This window comes from Miniopterus natalensis, chromosome 10 (assembly GCF_054644295.1).
Source record: "Miniopterus natalensis isolate mMinNat1 chromosome 10, mMinNat1.hap1, whole genome shotgun sequence".
In the NCBI taxonomy this organism is placed as follows: domain Eukaryota; kingdom Metazoa; phylum Chordata; class Mammalia; order Chiroptera; family Miniopteridae; genus Miniopterus; species Miniopterus natalensis.
Window position 1 is genome coordinate 16,977,852 of NC_142090.1, and position 25,636 is coordinate 17,003,487.

General features: G+C 36.8%; 1 protein-coding gene across 5 annotated transcripts in view; it reads left to right on the forward strand.

Annotated features, from left to right (window-relative positions):
• Nucleotides 1-25,636, forward strand: part of TNPO3 (transportin 3) — an 86,404-nt gene that overhangs the window by 23,040 nt on the left and 37,728 nt on the right. For all 5 annotated transcript variants that reach the window (XM_087821023.1, XM_016213360.2, XM_016213361.2 and 2 more), the window contains 7 exons: nt 11,441-11,641; nt 12,853-12,926; nt 14,066-14,222; nt 18,759-18,902; nt 21,428-21,603; nt 22,111-22,249; nt 23,703-23,849. In XM_087821023.1, the coding sequence (XP_087677149.1) occupies nt 11,441-11,641; nt 12,853-12,926; nt 14,066-14,222; nt 18,759-18,902; nt 21,428-21,603; nt 22,111-22,249; nt 23,703-23,849 (1,038 nt within the window). The remainder of the gene's footprint in view (nt 1-11,440; nt 11,642-12,852; nt 12,927-14,065; nt 14,223-18,758; nt 18,903-21,427; nt 21,604-22,110; nt 22,250-23,702; nt 23,850-25,636) is intronic.

Sequence of the window (25,636 nt, forward strand, 5' to 3'; positions counted from 1 at the left end):
AGATGATTTGCAAATATTTTCTCCCATTCTATAGGTTGCTTTCTACTCTATTGGTTGTTTCCTTTGTCGTGTACAAGTTGTAAAGTTTGATGTAGTCCCATTTGTCTATTACTGCTTTTGTTTCCTGTGCTTTTCGTGTCTGTCATATCTATGAAATCATTATCAAATCTAATGTCATGAATTCCCCCCCACTTATGTTTTCTTTTGGGAGTTATAGTTTCAGGTCTTAAATTTAGGTCTTTAATCCATTTTGAGTTAATTTTTGTATGTGGTCCAACTTCTTTCTTCTGCATAGGGCTATGCACTTTTCCCAACACTGTGTTGAAGAGACTCTCCCCATTGTGTAGTTTTGGCACCCTTGTTGAAGATCATTTGACTATATTTGTGAGGGTTTTCTTGGTTTTGTCCCAGTGGTCTACATAGCTGTCTGTATGCCAGTACCATACTATTTTGATTACTGTGGTTTTATAATACATTTTGAATTTGGGAATGTGAAGCCTCCAAATTTGTTCTTTTTCAAGATTGTTTTGGCTATTTGGGGTTCTTTGAGATTACACAAGGATTTTCTGATTCTGCAAAAAAATGTCATTGGGGTTTTGATAAGGGTTGCATTGAATCTATAGATCACTTTAGGTAGTATTGACAACAATAGTAAGTCTTCCTTCCAGCCCTTGAACACAGGATCTTTCCATTTATTGGTGTCTTTAATTTCTTTCACCAGTGTTTCATAGTTTTCAGTGTAGGACAGTCTTTTTGCCTCCTTGCTTTATTCCTGAGTATTTTGTTCTTTTTGATACTATTATAAATGCAATTGTTTTCTTAGTTTCCTTTTCAAGTTGTTCATTGTTAGTGTATAAAAACAACTGGCTTTGGGGTATTGCTTTTGTATTTTGCAACTTCACTGAATTCATTTATTAGTTCTAACAGGTTTTGGGGGTATCTTTAGGGTTTTCTTGACATAGTATCATGTCATATGTGAGCAGACATCACTTACCTCTTCCAGTCCAATTTGGATGCCTTATATTTTTTTTCTTACTTCATTGGTCTGGGTAGATCTTCCAATACTATGTTGAATAGAAGTGGCAAAATTGGGCATCCCTGCCTTGTTCCTGATCTAATAGTTTTGAAAGGCTGTCAGTCTTTGACCATTGAGTGTGATGGGTTTTTTTTCTTTTTTTGGTTTGTTTCTTTTTGATATATTTTTATTGATTTCAGAGAGAGAGAGAGAGAGAGAGAAACGTCAATGATGAGCGTCATTGATCGGCTGCCTCCTGCATGCCCCCTACCATGAATCGAACCAGGATCTCCTGGATCATAGGTCAGTGCTCAACTGCTGAGCCATGCCGGCAGGGCGAGTATGATGTTTATTGTGGTTTTCATATAAAGTCATGCGCCACTTAACAATGGTGATATGGTCTGAGAAATTCGTTGTTAGGTGATTTTGTTGCTGTGCAAACATCATAGAGTGCACTTACACAAACCTAGATGATATAGCCTACTACACCTAGGCTGTATGGGATAGCTTATTGCTCCTAGGCTACAAATCTGTACAGCCTGTTACTATACTGAATGCTGTGTAGGCAGTTGTAACACATGATAAGTATTTGTGTATCTAAACATATCTAAACATATAAAAGGTCACTGAATTGTACACCTGAAACTAATATAATATTGTATGCCAACTATACTTTAATAAAAAAGTAATAAAAACAGATCTGACTGGTTTGGCCCAGTTGGTTGGGCATTCTCCTGTGTACTGAAAACTTGCTGGTTTGATTCCTGGTCAGAGCACATGCCTGGGTTTTTTGCTCGATCCCCTAGTGGGGGGCATGCAGGAGGCAGCCAATCGATGTATCTGTCTCTCTGTCCCTCTCCCTCTCTCTCTCTCTCTTTCTAAAAATCAATTTAAAAAAAAATCTTAAAACAAGAGAAAAAAAACATAGAAAATGTCCAGCAAAAATATGGTATAAAAGATTTAAAAAATGGTGCACCTCTATAGGGCATTTACCGTGAATGGAGCTTGCAGGACTAAAAGATGCTCTGAGTGAGTCAGTGCGTGAGTAGTGAGTGAATACAAAGGCCTAGGACAGTACTGTACCCTATTGTGGACTTTATAAATGCTAGAATAGGCTATACTAAATTTTTAGTAGTAGGCTATACAAATTTTTTAAACAAAATATTTTTGTTAATCCTCACCTGAGGATATTTTTTCCATTGCTTTTTTAGAGAGAGAGTTGAAGGGGTGGGGGAGAAAGAAAGAAACATTGATGCGAGAGAGACACATTGATTGGTTGCCTTCCAAATGTGCCCTGACTGGGGGCGGGGAGTGAACCCCCAACCCAGGTATGTGCCCTTGACTGGGAATCAAACCCGAGACCCTTCAGTGCGCAGGCCAACGCTCTAACCACTGAGCAACACTGGCCAGGGCAGGCTACACTAAATGTATGAAGCAACATGGTATTAACACAAGCACAAGAGAAAATGGTACAATTAAGAGGCATAGTAAACACAAGATGTATGAGGCTGGTCCCTGTGTAACAGCATACTGTTTTACAGCAAGCATTTTATTTATAAGTTGAAATGATAGTATGGTAAATACATAAACCAGTATCATAGTAGTTTATTATCATTATCAAGTATTATGTACTGTAACTAATTGTGCTATACTTTTATACAACTGGCAGTGCAGTAGGTTTGTTTACACTAGCATCACTAGATATTGTACTGTGTTATGACAGCTACAGCATCACTAGGCAGTAAGAATTTTTGAGCTCCATTATAATTTTATGGGACCACCATTTATATGCTGTCTGTCGTTGAAGTGTCATTATGCAGTTGGTCCGTGACTGAATGGTCTTTATTATGTTGGAACAACTTTCTTCTTTTTTTAATTCATTGAGTGTCTTTATCATGAAAGAAATTTTGTCAAATGACTTTTCAGCATCAGTTGAAATGTTTATGCTTTTTTCATTCTGTTAATGTGGTGTATTACGTTGTTTGATTTTCATATGTTGAACCACCCTTGCATTTCGTGAATAAATTCCACTTAGGGAGAGATTCCAAGATGGCGGCAGATTGAGTGGAAGCTACACTGACATTCTCCCAGGACCAAACTGGAGTTACAACTAAAATATAGAAAAACCATCCTCAATAATCAACGGCAACTGAAGACTAGCTGGAGAGCACCCTCATAACCAAGGACGTAAAGTGGAGACTACATTGAGACTGGTAGGAAGTGCGGAGGCATGAGAGGGCTGGCTGGGATGCCACAGGCAGTAGCTGAAGTTCCAGAGGGTATCTCAGCTGTGAGAGGCTCCCACTGAGAATTCTGGGGCCGGAACCCCAAGCAGCGCTCCCCAGCCCAGAACACCAGAACTGAGAAAGGTGCCCACATAACATCTGGCTGTGAAAAAGAGTTGGGTTTCTGTCTGCCAGGGACAGATGGTTGGAAATGCAGGCACCTTCTTAAAGGGCCAACACACAAAGTTTCATGTGTAGCCACTCACCTTGGGCTCTGGGGGAGGGAGGGCAGAGTGGACTAGAGCTGTGTGAAGAGAATCTAGAGATGCTGGATTAGGGGATAGAGCTCAGAGGGCAGCCATCTGGATTCCTGTGCTGCCATTCCCCCATACGGCAGAGGACATCTTTCTCAGGCAGACATTTACCTTCCAAACAGCTATTACCTGGGGCAGGGGATGGAGTTGCCCCACCCTGTGGAGTTGCTACAGCCTGAGCCTCATTTAGAGACTGAATAACAATCAGCGTCTGGGTGCTTTGAGTCTTTGCCTGATTTGCTTCCAGGGCTTGGAAAAGCAGGCCTTGGTGCACATCTTGGTCCTGTCCAAATACACCCAGCCCCAGCAGAGGGAACCACAAGCTATGGAGTGCGGAAAGCTTCAAACAGGGTACTTAATGCCAGTCACAAACAGCACCTGATGTTGGCCTGCACCAGAGGCTATCCAAAAAGACAGAGTCCTAACAGATCTATCTAATACATAGAAATAAATCCAAACAGGCAGCCAAAAGGGGGAGACAAAACAAGCCCCAAATGAAAGAACTAGAATTCTCCAGAACTGCTACGTGAAATGGAGATAAGCAGTCTATCAGATATAGAGTTCAGAATAGTGATCATAAGGATGCTCAACAGCATGAGAAAAGAAATGGAAACTATAAAGGAAATTAAGAATTACATCGTGGAAATTTTAAAAAAAAACCAAAAACATTGGAAGGGAAAAACAATAGCAGATTAGGGGAAGCTGAGGACTGGATCAGTGAATTAGAAGACAGGTAGAAAAAAAAAATCAACAGAGAACGAAAAAGAGAAAACAAAAAGGACAGTATAAGGGAGCTGTGGGACAACTTGAAATGTAACAATAGTCACATTATAGAGTGCCAGGAGGTGTTGAAAGTAAGCAAGGGTTAGAGAACCTATTTGAAGAAATAATGGCAGAAAACTTCCCTAACCTGCTCAAGGAAAAAGTCACACAAGTTCAGGAGGCACAGAGTCCCAAGCAAGAAGAACCCAAAGAAGCCCACATCCAGACACATCATAATTAAAATGTCAAGAATTCAAGACAAAGAGAATCTCAAAGGCAGCAAGAGAAAAGCAATCTGTTACCTACAAAGGAGCTCACATAAGGCTGCCAGCTGATTTCTCCATAGAAACTACAAGCCAGAAGGGAATGGCATGAAGTATTCAAGGTAATGCAAAACAAGGATCTGAAACCAACAAGGCTATCATTCAAAATAGATGGTGAAGTAAAGAGCTTTCCAGACAAAAAAATGCTAAAGGAGTTTATCACCACCAAATCAGCATTGTAAGAAATGTTAAAGGGACTGCTGAAATAAGTTGAAATAGAATGAGAAACATAGGCATAAAGAAATACAATGGCAGTAGATCAATAATAACCTTAACTGGATTAAATACTCCAATCAAAATACATAGGGTAGCTGAATGAATGAGAAAACATGACCGAAATATATGCTGTCTACAGTAGACCCACCTTAGAACAAAAGGCTCACACAGGCTAAAAAACAAAACAAAAAAACTTCTGGAGAACTTTAAAGGAGGGATTGACAGCCATACAGTCATAGTAGGAGACAACACCCCCACTGACTTTTCTGGATAGATCTTCCAGACAGAAAATCAACAAGGAAACAGTGACTAAACAACACACTAGATCAGATAGATTTCACACAGAACATTTCACCCCAAAGCTGCAGAATATGCATTCTCCTCAAGTGCACATGGGACATTCTCAAAGATAAACCACACGTTAGGACACAGAAGTCTTTACAAGTTCAAGAAGATTGAAATCCTATCAAGCATCGTCTCGGACATTTATATCATAGAATTGCTATGCAGCTGTAAAAAAGAAGGATCCCTTACCCTATGAGACAGCATGGTGGGACCTGGAGAGTATTATGCTAAGCAAAGTAAGCCAGTCAGAGAAAGACACTCATATGTGGAATCTAATGAACAAAATAGATCCAGAGACATAGAAGCATGGAACAGACTGAGGGATCAGAGGGAAGGCGGGGGTAGATGGGTGGGTGGGGAGAGATTAACCTTAGAATTTACGTGCATAAATATGTAACTCATGGACACCGACAGTAGTGTGGTGAAGGCCTGAGGGGAAGGGTGCAGGGAGGATGGCTTCAATGGGGGGAAGAGGGTGACATTTGTAATATTTCCAGCAATAAAGATAAATTTTTTAAAATTCTGCTTTGTCGTGGTGCATAATACTGAATTCGGTTTGCTGGTATTAGGTTTTTTTGTTTGTTTTTTTTTTTGCATCTACAGTCATGAGGGATACTGGTCTGTAGCTCTTACGGTATCTTTGTGCTTTGGTATCACAGTAATGCTGGCCTCAAAATGAATTAGGAAGTGTTCCCACCCCTTCAGTTTTTTTGAAAGAGTGAGGATTGGTGTTAAGTCTTCTTTAAATGTTTGGTAAAATTCACCAGTAAATCCATCTGGTCCTGAGCTTTAATTTGTTGGGAAGTTTTTGATTACTGATTTAATCTCTTGACTAGTTATAGTAATATAGTCTATTCAAATTTTTATTTCTTCTTGATTCAGTCTTGGTATGTTTCTAAGAATTTGTACATTTCATCCAGGTTATCTAATTTCTTGGTGTGTATAGCTGTTCATAGTATTTCTTACAATCTTTTTTATTTCTATAAAATTGGTAGTAATATCCTCACTGTCGTTTCATTTGTCTTTTTTCTTAGTTAATCTAGCTAAAGGTTTGTCAAGTTTGTTGATCTTTTTGAATAATCAAATATTGGATTTTTTCTATCTTTGCTCTAATCTTTATTATTTCCTTCCTTACGCTAGCTTTGGGTTTGTGTGTTCTTTTTCTAGATCCTTAAGGTATAAAGTTAGGTGTTGGTTTGAGATGTGTTTTTTTTTTGTTTTTTTTAATGTAATTGTAAATAGCTATAAATTTCTCTCTTAGAACTGTTTCACTGCATCTGATAAGTTTTGGTATATTGTATTTTCATTTAAGATATTTTCTAATTTATTAGAAAGATATTAAGATATTTTCTAATTTATTTTTTAACCCATTGGTTGCTTTAGAATATATTTAATTTTTACATATTTTGCAGTTTTTCTTCAATTATTTTCATTGTGATTCAAAAAGATACTTTCTGTTATTTCAGACATTTTATATTTATTAAGACTTGTTTTATGGCCTGGCATCTGGTCTGTCCTGAGATGTTTCAGTCTTTTTGAGGTATAGTTCCTATTTCCTTCACTGAATCACAACTGAAAGTCTGGAGTATTACCAGGGTTCCTCTTCCTTGGTAAGTCCTGAATTCATTTTCATCTCCTCAGTCTTATGAGACTGTGCAAGGCTCTTTAACTTCTTAGCTTCTTGTCTTCCACTTTCAAATAGGCAAATGCCTTGCGAGGAAAAGTGGAGCTAAATATTGGGCAGAACTCGCTGCTCTTCTATTCGGTCTCTGGAATTTGGGGCGTCACGTTCTAGCTGTCTTGGTAGTTTTGATGTCTTCAAACAAGTTCTTTTTCATTCATCTTTTGTACTTGTTTTAGGCTGGAAATTGTTGTAATGCCAGCTAGTATATTATAACCAAAGTTGAAACAGCCAATAAATGCTATCAGAGTGATAGCTTCAGGTTGTTTAGGGAGCAGAACTAATTACTGTGTGTTAAAAAGCTTCACTACACTTTCTATACCCTGGCTGGGTAGTTTGGTTAGAGTGTAGTCTGGATATGCCAAGGTTGTGGGTTCGATCCCCGGTCAGGACACATACAAGCATAAATAAGTGAAACAACAAATTGATGTTTCTTTGTCTCTCTCTAAAAATAATTTTAAAAAAACTTTGCTACACTTTCTCAAAAAATTAGTGTAATTTAATTTTTACAAAAAGGATCTTACAAAATCTCTACCTGTGTCTGTTTTTTAATTGTATATCTTAGAGATCTTTCCATATTAGGAATACAAATCCATCTTTATTTTTAAAGACAATTCCAAAGGATATGTTTAAAAAAATATTCAAACATTTTAAAGGTGCTTGGAAAATAAATTATTGCATACCTACCCCCAAGTTTACCAGCTCTCCAGAAGGAAGTAGTGTTTTTGTTTTGTTTTGACTTGTTTCTTCCTTTTATTTTTGAGACCTCTCCTTTTAAGGAAATAGAAATGTTTAAGTCAGAAATGTATATAACCCAGGATGATACAGTTGATATATTTTGCTAGTTTCTGCCAGTCAGATTAAAGCACAAAATAGCACTGCACAATCTATAAACTTTTTCACAAGGGTCTTGATCTGGTGGGTTGACAGATTTCACTTGGGAGAAGGACTTCATACTTCATACTTCAATTTAATAGGCAATATTGGGAGTTTTTTGTTTGCTTTGTTCTTTTGTGTTTTTAAACAGGTATAGAAAACAAATGTATAACTTGGTGAATTATTGTATACAGTGTCCTTACAGCCGCCATCAAGTCAAGAAATAGAACTTCATTGGCTACTCCAGAAGTCTTCCTTGTGCCCTGTTTGAAATAACTGCTTCCTCTCCCTAAAAGTAACCACTATCCTTCCATAGTAATCCCTTCTTTGTTTATCTTTATGGTTTTATCACCCAAGTGGGTATTCTTCCACACTGTTTTCGGTCGGTCTTGCTGTTTGTTTTTAAAATGTCGTTTGAGTGTCTTTTAATCTGCAGGTTCTTTCTGTGTAGATTATTTATCTGTTGAGGAATCTGGGCCATTTGACATGTTGAGTTTCCCTATGTTTGGATTTTGCTGATTGCATAGTTATGATGCAGTTCTACTCCCTTCTGTAATTCCTGCAAATTGCCAGCTGGATCCAGAGGCTTGATGAGACACAGATTGATTTGAACCTATGTCATTGTATCCTGTTCTTTCATCAGGATGCACATACTATCTGATTGTCTTTGTTCTCATGATCTACTGCTGTGAAACAAATTACCTCAAAACATACTGACTCAAAACAAAAACCATTTCATTGTGTCTCATAACTTTGTAGGCCACGAATTCAAGCAGGGCTCTGAGGAAGATTATTCTGCTCCATGAGGCATCCATTTGGTGGAAGGGCTGGTCTGGAGGTTCTGAGATGGCTTTATTTACATGCTTGACATTCTGGTAGGAATGGCTGGAAGGCTGAACTTAGCTGGGCTCCTCTTGCTTTCCATGACTTTCCAGAGACTCCCTGGTCTTTTGACATTGTCTCTCCAGCAGAGTAGTCTGAGTTCTTACATGGTAAGTGTCAAAGAATTTGTGGATACAGAGTAAAACCACCACAGTAACAAATAAATATTTGGGGGAGATACTTTGATATATCATGTTTCTCTTTAAAGTTTTACCCACTAATTTTATCATTTATAGGTGAATCTTGCTAGTATCAGATTATTGCCAGTTATCACCTGTAGTGTTTAACTTTCTATTTTTCTCATTCCTTCTACATTTATTACCTAGCATAGGATATAAGCTGTCTTATATCCTATAAATAACTTCTCAACAGTTATTTATTCATTTGTTATTCACATCAATATATGATGTGAATTTGGACTCATGGATGTTTGTTTTATTTTTGAATTATAATCTAATACTGTCATAATTAATTTTGTTACTCTAGATTTTCTAGCTGTGGCCATTGGGAGCTCTTTCAGATTGACTCATGTCCTTTGGATTTCAGGCTAGTTTTAAAAATGTTTTTCTGGCCTACTTTTCTTGTAGGGATATTATTCTGTTCATTCTTTTCTCCTTCCCCTCACCCCCCATATATGGCATTTGACTTCATTTGCTTAATTTTTTATGAAATTAGTTTTTCTGAACTTTTAGAAGGCATGGTTAAGGATAGTATTTCCAAATTTAAAGAGCTTCCTTTTCTGTTGTTTTCAGGTAGTAGTTACAAATGTGGTGGCTTATTTCTAAGATTTCCTAGCTTTGTTTACCTTCTCCTTTTTCCCCTTTGTATCTATTATATTTGTCCTGTATAATTTTGATTCTCTTTATACCACTTTCTCTTCAGTTTGGAGTCCTGTCCTAGCTCTTCGGTTTCAAGAGTTTATAGAGGCTAGACTTCATCTCCATAGCTCTCATATAGGCCTCTTCCACTAACCTTTTCTACCCCCCAAAACCTCTTCCATTTTTAAATAACAGTCCTCGTATTGGCTCCCTGTGCTTTCTAGTGAATACCTATTGGGTCTTTTGTTGTTTGTGTGCACTTAGATCCATTAACTACCCTGTTGTTTCCTTCTACTTGTACTTTTATTGAAGCCGAAACTATACAAGTCTTATAGATGTCACTGGTTTGTCCCCAGCCACTCATAATTTGGGATTATTGGAGATAACTAAGCAACACCTAGTTTTGTTATTAATGTCCACAGTGCTTTGGATTCCCTGCATAATTGCTCTGTTTTTATGAGGGCATTTATGGAGATTCCAAGGCTTCATAGAATATTTTTGCTATTATTTTTTTAAATATCATTTTCAGCAAAATATATTTTGTTTGCATATTAAGAAACAGATGTGGTTGGGTTACTGGTTGGATAATGAATCACTAAAAACTATGTGGCCCAGCCGGCATGGCTCAGCAGTTGAGCATCACCCTATGATCCAGGAGATTGCAGTTCAATTCTGCAGCAGGGCACATACCCGGGTTGTAGGCTAGATCTCCAGTAGGGGACGTGCGGGAGGCAGACAATCAATGACTCTCATCATTGATGTTTCTCTCCCTCTCCCTTCTCTCTGAAATCAGTAAAGACATATTTTAAAATGAAATAATAAACTATGTGGCTGGAAGATTTTTTGCAGCAGGCTGGGGTACAAATTCCCAAAAAAGTAATAAAACATTTTTTCTAGGAGGAAGTTAATGTTTCATGCTTATAGTCCACCAGCTTACTGATTAAAAGCTAAGTTTTATTTCAGTAAACCTGTGGTGAATTTCTAGTTTATTTTGGAAACTTGTACAGGGCATTTATTCTACCTTTTTCTCTTCCTTGACTTCCTTTGGAAAGATCTTGAATAATCACTGTGTGTTACTCGTGAAGTGCTCTATCTTCATTAAAAAATGTCTTGGTAAATCTGTGTGATCTCTCTTCACAGTTGGCTCTGTTTCTGAATTGAGATTGAAATTTTTTTTCAGTTCATCATTGCCAGTCCATTTTAGCCTCCCATAAAGAGGCAGTTTGGTGTAGAGTTGCTTTAGAATTTATCAGTTATTAATTAGTTGCCTATTGTGTACTAACCAATTTTATTCTCAAAGTTATCTTTCAAAATAGGATTCCTTTTGTCACTATGACTGTTAGAGACCAAATTCTGTGTTTTTGTTCTATTTATTACTTCTATAGATACATTTATTTTCTCCTGTGAAAATTATTTTAATAGCATGTATAGCACTTTGCCGAATATAAATACATAGAAAATAATTGAATTATGTGAGATACTCACTTGGGGTGAGTTTTTCTGAGGTTTTATTCAGGAACTAAAGATTGAAATGTCTCCTGTTTATTGATATATTAAAATAGCTTCCAGACTCAATTCTCAGAGTGAACAAAGCTTTTATATTTTCAATGGAGAAGAGAAGAAAAATTAGGGTTGGAAAGTTACACAGTGACATTTTAGTTTTAGTAGAAACTTTTGGGACATTTTTCTTCATACTCTCCTCCCTACACAATTAATGATCTAACAGCAGGTTTAGATTTATTGATTCAGTTGATAACTCTCATGCCTTCCTAGAATAAGTCAGAAGATTTTAGGTAATATTTTTGTTGAATAGGGCCTATAAATATAAAATTTGAAGTACTGGCTGAATTAGTGAATAATTTAGCTTGTCAGGTTTTTCTTTCATTATACTTTGGTCTGAATGTTTATATGTATTGAGGTTGTATGATATTAAAGTTATTTAGAAAAGTAATCCTTAAGACATTTTGTTTGATCTGCTTTCAGGTTCATGCATGGGAGATTTCAGACCAATTGTTACAGATTCGGCAGGATGTAGAATCATGCTATTTTGCTGCACAGACCATGAAAATGAAGATTCAGACCTCATTTTATGAGCTCCCCACAGACTCTCATGCCTCTTTACGGGACTCATTACTAACTCATATCCAGAACTTGAAAGACTTGTCACCTGTCATTGTAACACAGGTAAATCCAATGCTTCTCATTAGGGAAATTCTTTCAGACCATTTGGATATCAAGTTAATTTTGATTGACATTGCTAGATCATGTGAAGTAATGGTAACAACTTTATTATACATCAATTGCTATATTCTTTTCTTTTGTTTTTTAATCTTCACCCAAGGATATTTTTTCTATTGCTTTTCAGAGGGAGTAGAAGGGAGAGAGAGAGAGAAACATCAATGTGAGAGACACATTGACTAGTTGCCTCCTAAACCTTCCCCGACCAGGGCCGGGGATCGAGCCTGGAACCGAGGTACATGCCGTTGGTTGGAACTGAACCCAGGACCCTTCAGTCCACATGCCGACACTGTAACCACTGAGCCAAACTGGTTAGGGTGCTATATTCTTATAAGTGGATAAAAAGTGAAATTTTAAATTTTTTGTATTAATCTTAGAATTCATTTGATTTTAAACTAATAAATACTGGAACTGGGGGAGATGAGTATAGCTTTTCATAGGCAGCCACATGTGCCACTTCCCCGCCCCCTGGTTAAAATTGCAGATGATAAAAACACTGCACCATTCTGGGCCAGAGGTCTACATAGTTGCCTTTAAAAAAAATCTTTTCTGGACTGATTGGCTAATAAAAGTGTCACGAATGAAATGATGAAGTAGAGCATTTGGCCTTTTCCCCTTAGACAGGGAAATAACCTTAGGAAGGAAAACTGGAAGCTTCAGTGAATACATACTCACATGTGTTCTCTGCCTGGCATAGAAGTGCCCTTGAAGAGGAAGGAGGCTTTTGCATAAGGCTTCAAGATGAGAAATGGAAAGAGAAGGGAAATGACAATCCATTACTTGAGGAGTGAGTCAATGGGCTGACTTTGTCAGTAGCTTTGGCCTATTGACAAAGTATAATTTATCTGTCCATGAAGTTCAATGGTATTGCCAAATAAAAGTAAGTATTGATATGTCCTGAGGAAAATCTGTAGTCTGTTCTTTCTTCTGTTTTTGTTGGTTTTTGTTTTGTTTTTTGTTTTTTACCTTTTAAATCCCAGTAATTTGTAGCTAGCCTAGAAGAGTTTATATAATATAGATAGTTGTGGAGATGGGAGGGAGGGGGTGTCAGTCTTGTCATTGTTTGGAAGAAATTTAGCTTTTCTTTTCAATTAATACAGATGGTAACCCTGTTTCTGTTCACCTGTTCTATTCATTTAATTTCTCTTCTTATTCAGCTGGCTTTAGCAATAGCAGACCTTGCCCTACAGATGCCTTCCTGGAAGGGATGTGTACAAACATTGGTGGAAAAGTAAGTAACTTGTATTGACTGCTAGCATTTAAGATTACTATTAACTTACACAGAGAAATTTATTAGCAATAGTTAGACATTTGTACTATTTCCCCAAACCTTTACCATAGAATTTTTTATTATTAACATTTGTTAGGTTAAAAGAAAATCATTTAAAATTTAAATACTACAAAAATATGTCATATGGAACATAAAAGACCCTCATAATTTACACGCACACACATCACTTGAATTAACTGTAGCAAAGTCTTTCATTGCCTCGTGGATCACTCCCACTGATATATCAGCAATTGTATAAAAATATTTCAGAATATTTAAGATGATATTAAATTATAAATTGTTATGAGTATATGTTCTTACTGATTGGAGTGGGTTTTATGTCTATATAAGGAACAGTATAATTTTTAGGCACAAGGAGCCTGCTACTTTGAATAAAGCGTTTCCTCATGGTCTTAGCAAGATAATCTTGATATTTGTTTGTATTTCGGCATTTGGTTAGGAGATTATTTTTGAACAAAGTGGATGTCCTTTTTACCTCCGACCATAGTGTGTCATTAAAGACTAAATGGATAGTTTACTTTTTGTTTTATTTCAAAGTAAACACTTTTTTCCCCTCCTTATTCCTATATTTCATAGTAACCATTTTTAATGATTGGCTATATAGCCCTCTACATTTTCCTTTAAGCATTTTATAATAAATAAGTGTATACATATTTTAGTATACATATGTCTATATATGTATTTGTTCACTCATATGTAATAAGTTTCATATACTTTTTTCACTTAATACATTGTGGAACATCTTTTCCTGTTGTGACATAGATAGGTATCTCATTATAATGGCTGTGTATGTTCCATTGTATAACTTGGAACCTTTTTTATCCTGTTTAATTATAAGTATTTTTCAATATTTTTGCTATTATAAAAAAGCACTGCAGTGCACATCTTTGTATGTACCTATGGGATTTTTCTGAGAAATACATTTCTGGAAATGGAATTGTTGGGTCAAAGATTATGCAAGTTGAGATAGTGAGAATGCTGCTCTTGTTTTCATAGGTTATTCTGATTGCTATTGTTACCTTATGTGATTGTGTATTTTCTGACTCTAAGTAACTTATGTCTCTCCTTTTCTTTTCTAGATACAGCAATGATGTAACTTCTCTGCCTTTTCTACTGGAGATCCTTACAGTGTTACCTGAAGAAGTACATAGTCGTTCCTTACGAATTGGAGCTAACCGGCGCACAGAAATTATAGAAGATTTGGCCTTCTACTCTAGTACAGTGGTATCTCTATTGGTGAGTAGGTTTGAAATACTAAGTTGCTGCCTAGGGGCAAAAAGCTATGGCGGTTATTTTGTACTTCAGTTTCATTACAGTAAAACCTTGATATAATGGACTAATTTGGGTGACGGGGTATCCGTTAAAGCCAAAAGTCCATTATATAATAAAGTAGGTTTCTGAATGCATATGTTAAAAAATTGACAAATTAGTTTACCTGGTTTTACTTATGTAGAGACATTTGTGTAATTAAAGTTAAGTATGTATGAAAAGTTTAATTTCACAGAAAAATGTTCTATATGTATTACTATAATTTTAAATTTGTACTGAATAAGTATTAAATTCGTGCACTCACCAGTCACCTTGAGTAAACAAATGCACATGGCTGGGGCATGGCTTACCGCATGTCAGAATGTTGGCATTAAAACTGCTGCAGAGCTTGGCTGGCATGGCTCAGTGCTTAAGCATCAGTCTATGAACTAGTATGTCACTGTTTGATTCATGGTCAGGACACATGCCCGGGTTGCGGGCTCTATCCCCAGCAGGGGGCATGCAGGAGGCAGCCGATCAGTGACTCTCTCTCATCATTGATGTTTCTATCTCTCTCTCCCTCTCCCTTTCTCTCTCTGAAATCAATAAAGATATATTTTTTTAAAAAAAGGAAACATCAAAACTGTAATTATTTTTGTGTTTTCTGGTAGACGTACTACTTCCTTGGGGACCAAGACCTCCAAATCAACAGAGCTCAGAGTTGCCCATTACTGTACTTTCTTTATTCTGATATGGGGTACTTGATTAGATGATGCCTTGATTCATGGGTATGGTATTCTGTGAGTCCATGAATGGTAGTACTTATAGAAGCATTGTAATCATGGAAGGCACATTCATATCCGGAATATGTGTCTCTTCCTGTAAACACAAATCTCTGCTTCCTGCTGATAGAAGTCCAGTGCATTCATCAACCTAGTTTTCATGGGGAATAGTGCCATAGTAGGGACTCAGTGTTGGTCCCTGCTGTTGTTAGATTTGACACACGTTAGTAGTATTAACTAGTTAAGTGTTGGTAACTGGATATCCATGTTAATCCCATGCATAGCCCTAATCCCTGATACTTTGGCTACTTTGTGAGCCCATTGAGCAAGCACTAGGTGACTGGGGAAAGGGGCTGACATCATAGTTTATCATTTTGTCCACCTGTCATTGAAAGAATCCTTTCTAGTGGATACTCTGGTGGGTGTTCACATAGAACAGAAATACCTCCACAGTCTGCGCATTCATATTCTATTCATATACCTTGGCCTCAGACTTCCTTGTCACTGAACTTTCAATACTGTTTCTTCCAAATCCCTGATTATTCATCCAAACCATTGAAAATTGTTCATGAATAAGTATAGATTCATAGATCTAGTCATCTCTCACTCCAGACATGGTGAACATCCAAATACACTGCTTAAAGTTCTGTCTGCTAGGAGGGTTTTCTTTGAACCACTGTCCTTCACTAAGGCCCCTGTGTGGGCCTGTAATGCAGCAGCTGTCCACCTTCAGGTGGTGTGAGCATTTTGTGCAGACCCGTCTATAATCCAGGTTTGAGTTTTCTTCTTCAGTTATCTGGTTGTAAGGAACACTTCAGGATGCCATAGGCATGGATTGAGGGTAATGAACCAATGCAAGAAGAGCTGGTGTCAAGGGAATCTGAGCCACTTGCTCATATAGCTTGTACCTTCCAGACCTTTCTGAACTTAGTCTCTTACATACCATTTCCATTTGATGACAGGCTGCTGCTACTCATGCCCAACCTTATGGCTAGGTAGTTCAGACAGTACTCCCAGGCTCCATGATCACCTGATGTCCCATCATTAGATACTCAGTCTCTACCAAGGCTCAGTAGCAAGCTAGAAATTGCTTCTCAAAAGGAAAATAGTTACTTGCAGAAGAGGGCATACATAGACTTGCTCCAAAATCTTAGATATTTATACTATGATTTTCCTATTGTTGTTTCTCAGAGGTTCCATATACTCATTAAATCTATAATCTCTAGGAAGTACACTCATATGAATGAGTTTGGTTTAGCCTGGTGTTATATTCCAGCCTCTCTTGGCCTAATACCCTTAGAGTTCACTCCCACATATGTTCTTCAGATTTCCTCAGATACATATTAGCAAAGTTTTAGAATTCTCTTGTTACGTAAGTTATTTCCTCCTGTGCGTCCCTGTACCCCTGGGACATGTTGAGATATGACTTTAGTTATGGGTGATACGGGATGGTTGTGGTAGGTCTTGAAGAGAATGGGCATCCCCTTTCAAGATATCCATTATTAGAGGGCTTTCAAGCTGAGGAAGGCTAGTCTTCTTGGAGATGGGAAGGCAGGCTTCTTCCACTGGTAAGGGAGAGTCAGTGACCTGGGGTTTCAAGATAATCAGTTTCCTTAGGGCCAACCAGATGTCTACATTCCACGCTTCAGAATCCCATTCTTTTTCAATTTCCTAACTTTCATATGAGAAACTTGGAGCGATTGTAAATTCAGCTGTTGTTTGTAATTCACCAAGCCACAAAATTAAATTTTGTGTATGAGTTTCAGCAATGTCAGCCCTATAACTACAACAAATAAGAGCTGTCAGAGAAATTCTCTGGTTCTCAGACTGTGACTTGAGCTGAGGGTTAATGGACCTATGCTTGTTATTTTCTTTTTCTAAGTGCTCAAGTGAAGTCAAAGAATCCAGTCGACACTGCTGTCCTTAGAGCCATCATTATTGCCACAAGTGGTCAAGTGAAGCAGCCACTTGGGCTCTCAAGGCATGTACTTTATTTAGTTAGCACTTCCTCATAATTGGCACAGGTGATAAATTGATTTGTTGTGATGGAATCTGAAAAATATATCCCTGTGGTACCTAATAAGTTCTATAATTCTGTTATGTAGCTTGTCATGTTACAGAACCCAGAGGATGAAATTAGTACAAAATTGCCAAGGAAAACAAATGTTTGGCGATAATACCAGGTACCAAAGGCCTCTTAAAAACTTTTCATTCAGTTTCCCCCAAATTGTCTTTAATGGTTCTATTCTAGCCTAGCCGGGCGTTGCTCAGCGGTTGAGCATTGACCTAGGATCCAGGCGATTGGGGTTCGATTCCCGGTCAGGGCACATGCCTGGGTTGCGGGCTAGGCAGCCGATCAATGACTCTCTCATCATTTATGTTTCTATCTCTCTCTCTCTCCCTCCTTTCCTCTCTCTGAAATCAATAAAGGTATGTTTTGGGGAAAAAAAGAGTGGTGTGTGTGTGTGTGTGTGTGGTTGCCATGAATTTATTTGAATCATTTCTTTTTTTCTTCCTTCATTTCATTTCAGTTCAGTGCAGTTCAGACTAACTAATAAATATGTAATCATTATTGCCTGATACTGCAAGCATAGGGGGAGCATGGCTACCTAGAAGTATAAGTGTCAGCACTTAGATCACTATGGGATTGTGTATCCCCCATGCCTCCCAAACTCCATGGCAGTAATGATGTATCTAACCCATTGCCTGTAAGAGTTATTTTTAAACACCCTTTTTTGGGGTTATTAGATTGTTTATTGTATTGCATTTACAAAGAAAACAGGCAGTACATCCAGTAGAAAGAGTAAAAATGTACTCAGGATTTTATTTTTAACTGATAGCATATAGAAATTCTTTAGTGAGATCATGACAATTTGACAGTGTTATAGTTAAGTTCAGTAATGGTACATGGTGAACTTGGAAGATCAGATTCTACAGCTGCCTCTTTCTACAGCTTCTAATTCATCTGGATCCTTAAATGATGGGGAAAGCCCTTATTTTATAAGAAACGGTTTCAAAATGAAGTTATAGGTTTTTCTACTAAAAGTTCATGTCAGTTGTTAAAATGGGGTCTTCTATTTTGTGTTTTGGTTATTTCACCTTAATATCATCACCAGAATTCCTGTAATTCCACTGTTATGATTTAAACGCTTTCCAGAAAAAGTTACATTATACTTCACTTTGGAAAATTATACATCACACACACAGTTTGCAAAGAGAAACAGTGATGAGTTTTAGTCTAATTTTTTAATCTCTTTTATAAACTATCACATTTATAGTGCTGTCACATGCTGTGTAATGGCATATTTGCTTGAGTATTCAAGTGCTGAAGCTGAAACATCAGCTTTTCATGTGGGAATATACAGAAGTAGTATGACTAGCTTATTTCTATTCTATAAAATCAGCCATAGATGAGTATTACTTTAAGGAGAGTTCTGTTAAGAATGCATTAATGCAGAAGTGGGATCTAAGAAACGGTTGTTTCTGAAACATATCTATCTTTGGGCAAGTGTATAACCTCTTTGTATCTCAGCTTCTCAAATGAGATAATAATAGTATATACCTATAGAGTTTTAGTGGAGATTAAATGAAGTAAAAGTGTTGAGAACAAAGTCTTCTACTTACAAAGCACTTCTGTTAGCTGTTACTATTTTCATCCTTTTCATTATTACATCTGTAAGGTGATTGTAATAATGGCGTAAATATAAAGATTCACATTAATTTTTTTTTTCCTTCTTTTCAGATGACCTGTGTAGAAAAAGCAGGAACAGATGAGAAAATGCTTATGAAGGTCTTTCGCTGTTTGGGAAGTTGGTTTAACCTAGGTGTTTTGGACAGTAACTTCATGGCTAACAATAAGTTGCTAGCACTCCTTTTTGAAGTTTTGGTAAGTAATGGCTTTGTTTATGAAAGTATTTCTGCCATATAGCCACAGTAACTAACCTTTTGGGACATAACAGTGTTTTCATATTTCTGAACAGTGATTGGAAGATGTATAGCAGGAAAACAGCAGTGTCCCTGTGTTGCCACGTACCAAATTTAGGTTAGTTTTAATATTCAGAACAGAATATAGTTAGGTTTAATAGGAAAGAAGTCTTATGTGTAGATCAGTCATTTACATATTAAAATTCAAGTAACAGAAAACCATTGGTCTCAGGATAAAGTTGTATGTTTCTAATAATGTTCACGGGGTCTTTGAGACACTAATAGAATATTATCTTTGTAGTTGAGATAGTTAAACATCAGAGTATGTATAGTAAAGCTTTTGAGTTTTTGAGATTAGTAGAATAAGAAGTAATGTATTTTTATGTGCTTGTGTGTTTCTTCCTTAAACTTTGAAAGCAATAGTGCCTAGTAATACATTCTTCTATCTTGGTAGATAGGAGTAAGTGAAGAGCAAGAAATATCGCAATATTTCAAGCACAAATATTGAACAGGTCTTTGCAGATGGGAGTGACTGTCTCCTTTTACTGATGGTTTCCTTCCATGAAGACATATTAGTATGGAAGCTCTGTGTTTTAATGGTTGTGAGCTGGCGCACTATCCTTTAGAAGATGGTAACATGATAATAGATTGATATCACCGAATTAAAGAAGAAAAGCACATTCTTTAAGGAGATATTTTTGGTGTTTCGTCGTTATTAGTGTATTTCTGTGGTCATGCTTGCATCAGAAGCTAAGACTCGGGATGCCAGTAATTGGTTTGCTAGTCATTGTCTTTGTTTCCATGTCTGTTGATGACCTACCTCAATAGTGGTAATTTTGATTTTCCTCTCACCAAATTGTGTGAAGAATAATTAGCATAAATAAGTATAAATCCCACGTTTGCTTAAAATTTTATAAACCTGGTAATACATGAATGGAGAACAGTCTAGAATATACTTTAAACTTAAAACGGTGACTTCTGGGAATTGAGATTGGGGTGAGGAACAAGCTATGTAGTGTGCCAGGATTATATTACCTTTTCTACTGATCCAGTGTGAGACCCCTCTGTTACTTACAAGAAGAGTTTTTCTAGAATCAGGGTCGAATATATTTTTGTTCTTACTATATTTTAGTTTGCTTTGTTTTTGGACCACAACTTTCTTACATAGCTTTTTCTCCTATAGGTCTTATTTTTAAAACTTTAAAAAAATATGCTTGATATATATATATAAAAGACTAAATCTGAACATTTATATTTAACTTTTAAAACATAGTAATACAATGAATATTTTTGAATCCACCACTCAATCTAAGAATAACCTAAGAATAATTTGCATCTGTGTGCTCTCCTACTTGGATAGTTCTCCCCATCCCCCTTGGGTATTCTAAATGTCTTTGTGTTTTATTATTTACAAAAGACTAATCTGCTTTTACTAAATTTATCCCACCTCTCAATTGTACTCTCCTAGTAGAAACCCAGAGGCCTCCCTCCTAGAACTTTCTAATCTGCTCTAATTTGTATCAATGCTCTTTAGATCGGCTCCCCAGCTGCCACCCTGGGCCTTCTCTTTACTATGCTTCTGGATTGGATTAACTGTTTGGGGGGCCTCCTCAAATGTCTTCTTCAGAAGGATATGTGGGAATTAAACATTTTCTTGCATGCCTGAGAATTTTTATTTTGCTTTCATTCTTAATTGATGGTTTAGCTGGGCATAGAGTTCAGTATTTTTTTCCTTCAAATTTTTCAAGGCCTCTTGTATACTGGCAGACATCATTGCTAATGAGAAGCTGGATAACTGTCTGATTTTTGCTCCTTTCTAAGTTACCTTCTCCTCTCCTCCCCAGAAGCTTTGAGAACTTCTTTAACCTTGAAATTCTGAAATGTCCCATTGATGTGTTGTGTATGGGTCCGTGATACTTGTTGGACCCTTTCATTTTAGATAGTACTTGAATGTCAGGAAAAGGTTGGAAAATTTTTTGAGGCTAAAATAGGGCAGAGGCCCGGCCTGGCATGGCTCGGCGGTTGAGCATCAACCTGGGATCCAGGCAATCGGGGTTCGATTCCCAGTCAGGGCACATGCCCGGGAATTGTGGGCTCGATCAGTGACTCTCTCATCATTGATGTTTCTATCTCTCTCTCTCTCCCTCTCCTTTCCTCTCTCTGAAATCAATAAAGATATATTTTAAAAAATAATAAAAATAAAATAGGGCAGAGAACACATGGTATTCCAGTCAGAGGTACTGATATGGAAAAACATGGATTTTAGAAGTCATGTGATCGTGATTGAGTTACAGAAAGGCTGATTTGGTTGGCATATAGGGAAATAGAAATAGCACTGGGAAGATTGATAAATATTGTCTCATTGAAGGCCATGGCTATTAGGCTTTAGGCGTGTAAATTACATGTTCAGAAACAGGCTATAATTGTTTACATATTACTTGGATTGCAGCTTAATGATAATGCTTCTCTATTCCTCCTATTTCCCAGCAACAGGATAAGACCTCATCCAACCTACATGAAGCTGCTTCAGACTGTGTGTGCTCAGCTCTCTATGCCATTGAGAATGTGGAGACTAACTTGCCATTAGCCATGCAACTGTTTCAAGGAGTCCTGACATTGGAGACTGCCTATCATATGGCTGTGGCCCGTGAAGATTTAGACAAGTGAGTATTTAAGGCAGTAGCACTGGGTTCAGACACAGTCTGGTGTTCTTTTAGTTACTTTTTATTATTTATCTATTCTTTGTGACTATAAATATACATACTGCATCCTAAAGATGCTCTGCTATTCTCATCTAAACCTGGTGTGGCAAATTGGATGCAGAAGGAAAGGTAATCATGGAAAATAGTAATTTTTTTACATTTAAAAGTGGTAAGGCTCTAAGGATTAGGGATGAACTTTGAAGTATCAAGTGTGATTTGATGGAATTTTATTCAGATGTTTAGTAATTGAGAATTTGAACTGACTTGGGAGTCATTTGCTTATATGTATAAAAGTATATGATGTAAGGAATGGTGGATGTCATAGAGATTGGAGTACAGCATAGGAAATAATCACTGCATGTCCCTTGGGCTGAGGATCTTTTTCTTTATTTGATTAACTGTTGGTGAATATGTATATAAAATACTGAGATTTCTGACTTGGTGCTCTCATTCCTCTTTCATCTACAGAGTTCTGAATTACTGCCGGATTTTCACTGAACTATGTGAAACTTTTCTTGAAAAAATTGTTTGTACTCCAGGCCAAGGCCTTGGGGACCTGCGAACTCTAGAACTGCTCCTTATCTGTGCAGGGCATCCTCAATATGAGGTACTATTTATACTTTGCTAAAGCCATTATTCTCCAAGTTTTATGTTGCATATTATTTATATTCATGGGAAATTATAGTCTTATTTTTTATTGATCTGATGTGGGGGTTGCCCCTGTATTGGATTTAAAAAAAAAAAAATTATACTTGGGCTTCTGCTTTGAATCCTTTTCTATTTTTTACCTGGTTAGCTGGGCTGACTGGTATATATACCTCAATGAGTCAGTTAAAAAGAAAGCCTACTACCTTTCTACTGAGCCCCCTATTTATCTCTAGTTATTCTTTAGAGCTTTACAGCTAAAAAGAGCCCCACACCAAATCTTAACAGCACCTCCACAAATCTTAACATCCAAAATATGTCTCCCAGTTATGGGTGGGAATGAGAAACGGATTAAAAGGACTTAAAGAGTCTCCTTCTCTCCAAAATTTGGTGTAAGATACCCTGCCTCTTTTAAGCTTGCTAGACTTTTTTTTTAAATTTCTTCATTTATTCAAGTAGCTTTATCTTCCCTTAATAGTATAAGAAGTGACAAAGAACTCCCAAGTTGAGTATTGTTTTAAATAGCTTTATTTTGGATCCTTGATGGGAAAGGATGATATAGGGCCCCTCTCAGGGAGGGCACAATAGTCCTGTGGTTCTCAACCCCTTTTCTATTATCATATAAAAGATAATGTTTATTTGCTTGATATAACCTCATGACGATATCTAGATTTGGATGAAACTCAAAACATGTTGACCTGGCCGGGTAGCTCAGTTGGTTGGAGTGTTGTCCCAATACACCAAGGTTGCCAGTTCAATCCCCAGTCAGGGCATGTACAGGAAACAACCAATGAATGCATACATATATAAGTGGAACAACAAGTCGATGTTTCTCTCTCCCTTCCCCTCCCTCTCTTTCTCTAAAAATCAGTTTTATAAAAACCACTTAAAACATTTTTGGAAGGAAGTATAGCACTACTTAATTATCACTCCTTTAAACAGTGCTGTAAGTAAGATAAGCTGTGGATAAAGTCTGTTTTCCTTTCTCTCCCATTCAAGAAGTCAAGTGAATAAAAGTGACATGAGGTTGGTATGTTCAGGAACTTAAAGATGGTTTGTCTGGTTAGAGGTGCTCTAATCTCAAAACGTAAAATGAAATGATTACAGAATTTGAGAAAAAATACTTGAAGAGACTTTTATTTTTCTGTCTGCTTCTCTAAATTCAGAATCTAATATACTGTTGGAGAAGTTATCTCAGGGTAAATAGGGAATGTAAAGCCAGTCATCCTAAATGGAGTTTTGGACCTAACATGGGAAGATAATTTGGGAGGAGGATAATAAACCTACTAGAAAAAAGGTGATTTCTTGATTGGTTCCACTCATATTACTTAAACATATATCTTGTTTTCTACACCGTCCTAATAGTAATAAAACTCATTCCGTTCCATTTTCCCTTTCTCTCTCTTATTTAACAGGTAGTAGAAATTTCCTTTAACTTTTGGTATCGACTAGGGGAGCATTTGTACAAAACTAACGATGAAGTTATTCATGGCATCTTCAAAGCTTACATTCAGAGGCTACTTCATGCCTTGGCTCGACACTGCCAGCTGGAACCAGACCATGTAAGTTCTCTTCTCTACTTCTTTAAATCTTAATTTCCTCCTCTTTTCAGTGCTGTTTTGAAGAAGAACTTTTGAGAATAAAGCTAATGGAAACTGCAGGTTTCCTGTCACTGTAGCTTAAACGGAGGAAGTCAATACCAGTGTAATGAAGAATATTAGGTCTGTGTACAAAGAAATTAAGTCTGCTGAACCAGTAATTCTCCTGGGAATTTACCTTAAATAATTTTGCAGAAGAAAAAAGTAGCTACTTTATATACAAAGTATTATCTATAAAAATTTTTTAAAATGGTAAACCCATGTACAACAGTGTAAGAAGAGTTATATCAGTTATGATGTAACACCTTGATGTACTGTTATGCAGCAGTTAAAAATAATGACTATTGAAATTGATGGTTGTATGCTAAATGAGAAATCAGAATGTGTGGTTGGATTAAAACTAACACAAAAGTTAAATATGTATGTGAGGATGTGGAGAATAACGTGATTTCCCTCCCACATAAATAGACGTTTTTCTTTATATTATTTATATGACTTTAAAAGAAAATACAGAAGTAATTTATTTGCTTAGAAGAAAATATACTAGGAATATTATGAAATTGGCTGTTCAAAAGTACTTCAACTTCCATTCTTTGCATAGTCTCTTCAAATTTTGCAGCATTTATTTCATCCGTTTGGTTGGTTGGTTTAATCCTTGTCCTTTAACTTAGGACCTAGAGTGAGGGTTTTTTTCTATTGCTTACAGTTAAATCTGACATGAAAACTGTCTGTTCTATTCATTTTAATTTTAACGTTGTTTGAGTCATGGTATTTTGTGTCTCTGCAGAACCTTAGTGATGATCTAGTCCAGTGGTTTTCAATGCTTTTTTAAACTGATGAATCCTATATTTAACTATGTCTTACTTAGAAGCCTGATGGTGTAAATAAAAGCAGTCCACTCTGGTTTAAATAGCTCTACTTGCTTTATTCCTTTCTTCCCTTTGCTGGTTCCTTGGCACCCTTTCCCTTGTGGGTAATTTCCTACACTTGCTGGTGTATAGTGCTTTATCATTCATTATCTCATCTGAGACAACCATTTCCTTTCTTCCTTACTCCTTCACTTTAATTTCTTCATCTTAAAGTAAGGAGGCTGAACTAAATCAGCAATTCTCAGTAGTACTAAGGGCTTTTTTCAGATTTCATGGTCCAAGATTCTTATACATGCCCTTAATCATCTCACAATTGGTAAGCCTGTGTTTACTCATAGGGGTGTGTTGGAATAATAAATATTTAAGAAGCATTGAAATGTAAATAATCTCTATTATTTAATGAAAAATTTCAAATATGCAGAAAAGGTAAAATGATTTTATTAGTGAATATCTGTATACTTACTACCCAAATTCTACCATTAATATTTTACTCTTATTTTACTCATTATGTCTGTTCACCTATATGCAATTCTTTTTAAATAATTTTATTGTGCATCTAGTTATTGTGATAATGGTTGATTTTAACTTTTTTTTTTTAACATATTTTTATTGATTTCAGAGAGAGGAAAGGAGAGGGGGAGAGAGAGATAGAAACATCAATGATGAGAGAGTCATTGATCGGCTGCCTCCTGCATATCCCCCACTGGGGATCGAGCCCAAAACTTGGGCATGTGCCCTGACCCGGAATTGAACCCCGATTGCCTGGATCCTAGGTCAATGTTCAACCGCTGAGCCACACCCGCCTGGCCGGGCGATTAATGGTTGATTTTAGTAGATCTTGAACCATAAAGCTTCAGAGGTTTAAGTACTAAAAAGCTAGAT